Below are 8,962 nucleotides of genomic sequence, written 5' to 3' on the forward strand. Positions count from 1 at the left end.
TCTTACTATATGTTTGGTGTAATCTTATACCCAGGTTATCAAGACTCCATCTAGATAATTATAACTAGATAAAGAATACTATTTTACTATAATCTTAGTATCTTCTTTATGTATTTTTACTATAAATTTATTGTATTTTCTCAATGTGATCAAATAATATAGATAAGATAGAGAGTATTGTTTTCTTGTAATCTAACTTAATAAATGAAAATTAATTTTGCCAAATGTCATGCTCTCATTAAATTTGACACGTGTCATTTTCTAAGAGTTTTTGAAATATTTCTTTTCTACTTGTCATTTTCTTAAATTTTTATTTTTTTTTTTAAATTTAAAATCCACATTTTAATGAGATTTATATATGTAAAGTAGATCATTCTATTAAATTTCATAATAAATGCTCTACAACCTTTATTATTTACTTTATTTATTATATTCTTTGTATTTATGTAAAGTTATTACTTTAAAAAATATGTAATGCTTATAATTTTATATTAATTTTTTTTAATAAACTCGTGTAATACATGGGTCTCACACCTAGTATCAATCTATTTGAGAAATGCTATTATATTCTCTCTTTTATCTTAGATAATACGGACAGAAATATATTATCCTCATATTCTTTATTTTTTTTTAGCAAAACTTGCATTTTCCTAAAATCCAATGAAAACTCATTTTATTTTCAAAAAATGCCACTTAAAAATCTTTTTTTTATATTAAGCCCAAAATATAAATACTTTTCTAGAGACTCTTCGATTTCACTGTATTTTCTATTTAAAAATATAAAATAATGATTTTATTTCCATAATAAAAATAATTTAGAAAATATTTCTCTTATAAGAGAAACACAAGTTTTATAACTTTACTATTGACCTTTTTTTTTTTTCTAAACAACAAATATATTAAACTACTCCTAAATTATTTCAACTATATAAAGAACAAGACTTAAACCCTCAACCAAATTATTCTTTTAACATTAGATCCTGCTGAGCTAGAAGTCTTTTAATTGACAAAATTGTTATTAACATAATCTATTTTTAACCAAAAAAAAAAAACATAATTCAAAAATCATTAGCCTTATTTTCTATTTTGTTAACTCCAAAAAAATTAAACCAAACTATTTTCTTTTTTATTTCTTGCAAACTCGTGAACACAAATACTAGTATATCATACTCTCTTTTTTCCTCTCCAAAATGCATGTACATAATCCAATCCCACGTTTGCTTACTTTTCACCCATCATATTCATACACCAAAAAGAAAATATAATAAACTCCAATTAATCAAAAACAAATCGTCAAATTCTATATATACAAGTATTTCCACCAAAAAAAATTATACTAAACTCCTTATGATGCATAGTGCCACATTTTGGATGCCATTATCTCGATGCCAGAGACCAAAAATTCAAGAAAAATGAAGGGAAAACCAAAAACCAGCTAACAAAAGCCATTGCAGTTGAAGTTTCAAACCTTGTGCAATGATTTTCTGCACAATTATTGAAGTCGCTACTGATAAGAACAGTTATTCCTGCAGATGCACAAGCTGCTGCAAATGTAAGCGTAGATGTAATCTGCATTTTCAAACAAAACAAAACCAAAATCAAGATTTTTGAGCTAAAGTTCCACATTATATATACTAATTAAACTATCTTTACCCCATCTCCGATAGTGAAGAAACCAAGAACTCTTGAATTTCTTAAACAACGCTTCACTAAAAGAGCATAAACATCAACAATGGCAAGCGAAAGACTCCACAGGCATTGCAAGCTTAGAGCTGCAACAAGGTACCTGGATGGAAAAAAGAACCCGATTCATCATGAAATCGGCATAATACACACTACAATGATATGAAAAGTAGAGGTTAAGAATAGGGTTTTGATCTTTATAACAGTTACCGGAAAGCGGTGACGGAAGGGAAGTCACTGGTGGCGGCCATGACAGCAACTGAAACGGCGGCGAAAGCGAATTGAAATAGACGCAAGGCGAGGCCGACGGATGTTCCGGGCATCCCTTGAACGTCCTTCATTATCACAGTATCTTCATGTGGATCCCCATTATTAACAGCGGCTTCTTCTCTCAATTGAGGAACTTCAACATCAAACGGATGCACCAACGGTCGGCTTCTACTGCTCATGATTCTACCAGTCCTTTCCACTTCAGGAATTCATCATCATCGATCCATTAAACCCAGACGAATTAGAAACCCACAAAAAATTAACAATCGAATACTCAAAATCGGTTCAAAGTTTCAGCTGTATGTATGAATTGTGGAAGTCCACTTCGAATACCCACAACAAATTGACGATAGATGACTTGAATAAGAAATTTTGATCTCAGATATAGTAGATAGGGTTTTTAAGCTGCTGATTAAGAAAGAGTATATGTATTTATGGGGGGGTTATGGAGAGAAAAGGGGTATTGGTATAATGGTACGTATGGTATGGAATTTTGGAGGAGGTGAATTGGGAAAGTAACGGGGGTGTAGTAGTTGGCGACCGTTAAGTTGTCGCCGGCAATTACTACAAAATTGGTCGTGAGAATTGGCCAACGGCGTCGTGCATACGAACCGGAGTATTTTTCTGTAGCTCTAAGTTTGTCCTCGTATGTACATATCGTATAAATATATAATTTTTTTTAATGTATTGTGAATTTGTGATTGCTAAGTATTCCTTCCGTTTTATTATTTCAGATAAAAAAATGTTAAAATAAAATATATTATTATATGACTAATCTTAAATATTACCAAAAGAGAAACCTTATGACATCATCTTAAATAATCTGAACCATTGATTGTATTTCAATCTTATTTTTTCCACCCTTAGATCAAATTGTTGACATCATCTTCCCCTTATGGAATGTATTTAATTCCAATAAATGTTTTTCAATCATCAATCAATAACTTACATTCGTTGAAATAGAATGTATTTAATTCTAATGAAAGTTTTCCATATTTTACATCTTGAATTTTCAGTTATGAAGATTTTAATATGATCAATTTTAAAAACATATTACTAACAAATCATTTCAATCAAGACCTTAATATCAACCATTAATATAAATCTGTTTATATTAGTAAACCATTAATATAAAATCTTTTTTTATTAGGAAATCATTAATACCGAAAAATTATATTCAAATTATCACATACATATACGATTCATCATTGAATCTGCGACTCACATTTATTTTCAAACCTTCTCCTACAACATCGTTAATATTGCTTATGACTTCCATCATCATTCTCTGCTATAAACATTCACTTTTGTGCGCTAGAAGGTCAATACCTTCTTTCGCTTTTTATATTTTTTTCGATTATTTTTTTTCCTATATCAAATGTATGTATTCATATATTTCGATTTTCTTTATCACAAATTACATGAAATTAGTTAACTACTTTTCTGAAACTTTTCAAATAAATATGAAAAGATATTAGGTACTTTTAACAAAACAAAAATTAACTATCTTGGAAAGTGACATTAATTACGAAAATATTACTTTTATATATTAGAGATGATTATGATTTTTTTTTAATTTTTATGTCATAAGAATCCGGTTAATTTTGGCATGATTTTAAAATATCATTGAAATTATTATGTTTTTGTATATCATATCAACCTACTTTTTTATCTTTGTATAGTAACAATAAAATTTATTAATTTACACAACATATATAGATATTTCAAATTTTGTAATATTATTATACCTTACAAAATACAACTCCCTCCAAAATAAATTTTCGCCAGTAATTTCATCCATAATTTCAACAAATTTAAATTTGTATTTTCTTTATATAATTTTTTTTAATGATCCTGATTTTTTTTTCTCCAAAAGTATATCAAACATTTACGTCTTAGATAATGCTGCCCTATTATAATTATTGTTTTCCAAAAGTATATTCGTTTAATGAGGAATTTGATATAATAAAGGAAGTGGATGTTAATTAAAATGAAATATATATTCCATAATTATTACATGAGTTTATTAAAAAAATTAATATCAAGGTGTAAACATTAAACATTTTTAAAGTGAAATTTCAGAATACATACAAACGATGATGTTGTACAATGAAATATAAAATTGAATATACTGAAAAAAAAAACACTATTAAAGCAGTCAATCTTGAAAATAACATAGTTATGAAAAATTATAAAGTAAGATAAAAATTATAAGATATTAGGAGATTTGTAAAAAGTACATTTAGTAAAAGCGTTACGGTTATTAGAAAAAATAAGACCGTTAAGATTAGTGAAAATACAATATATAAACTAAATTATCACAATAGTAATGAAATGTCATTATTTGATATTTCATATAATTGACAAATATATCAAATTACATTGATGATATACTAAAATTATTCAAAGTTGCGTCAAAACTAATGCAAAGTTATTGCGAACACTAAATAAATAAGAACAAACATAAAAGCTAGCATTTATATTTATAATCAATTTAAAATAAACCAATCATGATTTAGAAAAGAATCTCCATTGATGATATACTAAAATTAAATCTATATAACATTTAACATTTTATAAATTATATTACATAACTTTATTTGAATAAATGAAATAGTTGTCAATATTTAATGCAATAGAAAAAACGGTATATTGGTTGTCGATATATGTTTAAATTAGGTAACATTATTATGCAAGGAACGTCTAATTAAAATGCTTATAAATATATAAATATCATAACTATATGAAACGAGGAAAGTCGTTCAACTAATAAAATAAAAAATGATGTCTACAAAGAGATCTTTCAATGATTATATATATTTATCGTTTTTAATGTATTTTCTACACATTTCAATAATACCAATAACCATATATTTTTTTATACTCATTATACACTATCTATAAACGATTATATGTTTTTTTATGCGTTTCCCGCGTTTAACGCGGGCTATAATCTAGTATAATATATATAAAACAAAACTCTCTTTAAAAATAGATATTTTGTCTTGATCATTTATATTTTGTTCAAAATTTTTTGAAATAATACTTTGTATTATTCATAATTTAAAATTTAAATGAGTGGATACGGAAGATTAAAATGGGTCACAAGGTTGATTTCATTGGAATTCAAGAAACACATGTTGCTGATCCTGGAAATATTGATATAAAGGGATGCTGGGGAAGTTCGAATTTTGAGTTTGAACTTGTTGAATCTCAAGGTAGATCTGGTGGGCTTCTTAGCATATGGGACCCATTGATCTTTACAAAGCATAATGTTATCAAGAGTAAGAATTTTCTTGCGATCTCGGGACATTGGAAGGGATTCTCAGATACCATTTCAATGGTTAATGTTTATGGACCTCAATCCATCTCAGATAAACGGGAACTGTGGGCGGAAATATTGTCACTAAAGGATATTATAAAGTGAAGTTGGGCAATTTTTGGCGAGTTTAATGCCGTGCGTAAACCGGAAGAAAGACTACGTTCCTCTTTCTGCAAATATTCCTCCTCCGATTTTAATAAATTCATCTGTGAATTTGGTCTAAAGGAATTCGCCATGGGGGGTTGTAAATTCACCTATCTAAGAGATGATGGCTCCAAATTAAGCAAAATTGATCGTTTTCTTGTATGTAATCAATTCATTCAGATGCAACCTCATTCAACAGTCACTGCCCTTGCTAAAGAACACTCCGATCACTCACCTCTTATTTTAATACACTCGAAGGCCAATTTTGGAACCCTACCTTTTCGATTCTACAATTCTTGGTTGTTATTGTCCGGTTTTAACGAGGTATTCAATAACTCTTGGAGCACTTTTAGGGGTTTTGGTACTCCAGATATCTTGCTCAAGGCGAAAATCAAATGGGTGAAGAACGCCACTCGCAATTGGAAGAAAGATCATGTTATGAAATTGGTTGGGCAGGTGGCTCAAACAAAAAAGATGATAACTGATTTGGAAAAAGTGATGGAAGAAAGAACTCTAACTGAGGAGGAAAGAGGATCTTGGAAGGAATGTAAAGTTAAACTTATTGAGCTAGAACGTTTGGAAAAACTAGATTTACAACAAAAGGCAAAGGTAAAATGGATAATTGAGGGTGATGAAAATTCGTTATTCTTTCATGGTTCTCTCAAAAATAGAATCAGGAAGGACAAAATCCATGGTCTCATAATCAATGGCTCCTGGTCCACATGTCCAGCAGATATTAAGCAAGAAATATACAACTTTTACTCATCAAAGTTCCGTGAAGACTGGTGTGAGAGACCTCTACTGATCAATTCAAGATTCAGAAAAATCTCATCCGCCCAAAGTGCCTACCTGGAGTCCCCCGTCTCTTTAGATGAGATCAAAAATGCCATTTGGCAATGTGGTGGTGATAAGGCGCCTGGTCCTGATAGCATTACTTTCAAAATTATCAAAGCAAAATGGGAAATCATGAAAAGCGACATTTTTAATTTTGTGAGATATTTTCAAACATATGGATAAATCGGTAATGGTTGCAATTCTTCTTTCATCACTCTAGCTCCCAAGGTCTCTGATCCATTAGCACTTGGTGACTACCGCCCTATTTGTTTACTTGGAAGTATGTACAAGGTACTGGCCAAGATCCTTGCCATTTGCTTAAAATCAGTAATTAGTTTAGTAATTGATGAAGTTCAGTCTGCTTACATTGAAGGAAGTCATATTCTAGACGGACCGTTAATGTTAAATGAGATTCATTCCTGGGCAAAAAAGAACAAAGTAAAAGCGTTCCTTTTCAAAGTTGATTTCGAGAAGGCCTTTGACTCTGTCAATTGGAGATATCTCGACTCAATTCTAGATCAAACTGGTTTTGGTGTTACTTGGAGAAATTGGATCCATGAATGTCTCAAATCCTCAAAAGCTTCAATACTAGTTAATGGGGTGCCCACTGATGAAATTTCCATATCAAAGGGGGTACGTCAAGGTGATCCCCTATCCCCCTTTTTGTTTCTACTTGCAATGGAAGGTTTAAACGTTGCCATTAAAACCGCCTGCGATAAATCCTTAATCCATGGTATCAAACTTCCTCACAATGGGCCTTCTATCTCGCGTCTATTCTATGTCGATGATGCTATCTTTGCAGGCCTCTGGGAGCCAGCAAGCATAAGGAATTTAGCCCAGATTCACAAATGTTTTCATATCTCCTCTGGACTCAAAGTGAACTTTTCTAAGTCCAGGCTATTTGGTATTGGTACCAATCCCAATGAATTGTCCCGTATGGCAAGGGTTTTAAGATGCAAGACGGGTACCTTTCCGTTCATATACTTGGGTGTACCTGTAGGAGCTAATATGTCTCTTAAAAAAATTGGGAACCAATTGTCAATAAATTTCGGTCTAGGCTCTCAACATGGAAAGCAAAATCATTATCCTTCGAAGGTAGACTCACATTGATCAAATCAGTCCTAAACAACCTTCCCACTTACTACATGTCATTATTCAGGGCCCCTAATGGTGTTCTTGAGATTCTCGAAAAGATCAGGCGCATCTTTCTATGGGGTGGTAGTGAAGATAAGAAAAAGATACACTAGGTGGAATGGACAAAGGTCATAGCTCTGATAAAAGCAGGTGGTCTAGGTGTTGGCACTCTCAAAGCTCAAAACATAGCCCTAATTACTAAATGGTGGTGGAAGCTTATAAATAGCAGGGACAAGCTTTGGAATAAAGTAATTACAAGCATTCATAACTTAAATCGTAAGCCTGCCAATTACATAGCCAGGAAAACTTTAACAGGTGCTTGGAACAATGTGGCCAAATCAATCAAATGCATGTCTAAACTAAACATTCATCAGAATCAAATATTCTCTTTTGTTCCTGGTACGGGTACTCCCATCATGTTCTGGAAAGATGTTTGGTGTGGAGAAGTTTCATTTCAATCAAGGTTCCCTTCCTTGTATTCCCTTGAAAAAAAGCAAGCTATGTTGGGTGAATGATCACATATCTTCCACAGGATTCAATTGGAATTGGAAACAGGACCCACAAGATGCGACATCCCTAAATGAACTAATTTGACTATATTGTAGCTTCGAACACTTGAGCAGCAAGCCAAATTCTAACTTTGGCTTCCATTTCAACTTGACATCTGATGGTGATTACTCTATTAGGAGGCTTCGTAGCTTAATAGATTCCAAAACAATGAACAACAATGGAAAACAAGTCTCTTGGAATAATATTCCACTAAAGGTTAGATGTTGGGTTTGGAGGGCCTCATTAGGGAGAATTTCGGTGGCTGAGACATTACAGGAAAGGGGTATTCCAGTCACTAATTCACTATGCCCTCTATGTGAAAAGGTAACTGAATCCGTGGATCACCTGTTGGTCAAATGTGAATTCACGAGTAATGTGAGGGATTGGATTTTCAAATGGATAGGTTTCAGTCACAGACAATTTGATAAGGTTATTGACTTTCTGGATTATGCGGCTTCATGGGGGAACTGTCCCCGGAAAAGGCAAATAGTCAATACCATTTTTTACTGCTTACTTTGGAGTGTCTGGTTAGCGAGGAATGACAAACACTTCAAGAAAGCGAGGTACTCGTCTACAAGAATTGCTGATAATATAATTGCTACATCATATTTATGGAGTAAGAACAGGGGCAAGGAAATTTGTGGAAATTGGGTTGACTGGAGCAACTCACCCATTTCCATTTCGTAGTTATGTCTTTTTCTGTAACGTCCCAAAAATACGAGCCAAAAATTTCATTTTTAAAACATATACTTAGTAAAATATTAGAAATAAAACGTTCACCGATCATAACATTTCATAAAAGATATCGCATGTCTGGAAAACATTTTCATAAAACATAATAAATGTCATAGTACAAATCCCCAGAAAGATCTCATAGTGCAGAATACGAGGCATGTGTGTGATGGGCCGCTACCGCGCCAGCTCCTTCCCCTTCGAAGAAGAGGTACCTGAAACCAAAACTAAAAACTGTAAGCACGAAGCTTAGTGAGTTCCCCCCATAATACCTCATACCATACAAACATACAA

General features: G+C 32.0%; 1 protein-coding gene across 1 annotated transcript; it reads right to left on the reverse strand.

The window, feature by feature from the left end:
* Positions 1–1,240: 1,240 nt before the first annotated feature.
* Positions 1,241–2,601, reverse strand: LOC111913229 (CASP-like protein 5A1). Its single transcript, XM_023908949.2, has 3 exons — positions 1,894–2,601; positions 1,654–1,786; positions 1,241–1,569 (listed from the first exon to the last, which is right to left on the reverse strand). The coding sequence occupies exons 1-3, from the start codon at positions 2,130–2,132 to the stop codon at positions 1,378–1,380; spliced, it is 564 nt and encodes a 187-aa protein (XP_023764717.1). The 5' UTR covers positions 2,133–2,601; the 3' UTR covers positions 1,241–1,377.
* Between the last annotated feature and the right edge of the window lie 6,361 nt (positions 2,602–8,962).

Source organism: Lactuca sativa, chromosome 8 (assembly GCF_002870075.4).
Source record: "Lactuca sativa cultivar Salinas chromosome 8, Lsat_Salinas_v11, whole genome shotgun sequence".
Classification (NCBI taxonomy): domain Eukaryota; kingdom Viridiplantae; phylum Streptophyta; class Magnoliopsida; order Asterales; family Asteraceae; genus Lactuca; species Lactuca sativa.

Excerpts from the sequence above, each read along its gene's own strand:
- LOC111913229 (XM_023908949.2), bottom strand. The coding sequence starts at position 2,132 with ATGAGCAGTAGAAGCCGACCGTTGGTGCATCCGTTTGATGTTGAAGTT. Across the intron at positions 1,787-1,893 it reads CCTTCCGTCACCGCTTTCCG|GTACCTTGTTGCAGCTCTAA; the intron begins GTAACTGTTATA and ends TTTTCCATCCAG. Across the intron at positions 1,570-1,653 it reads TCTTCACTATCGGAGATGGG|ATTACATCTACGCTTACATT; the intron begins GTAAAGATAGTT and ends TTGAAAATGCAG.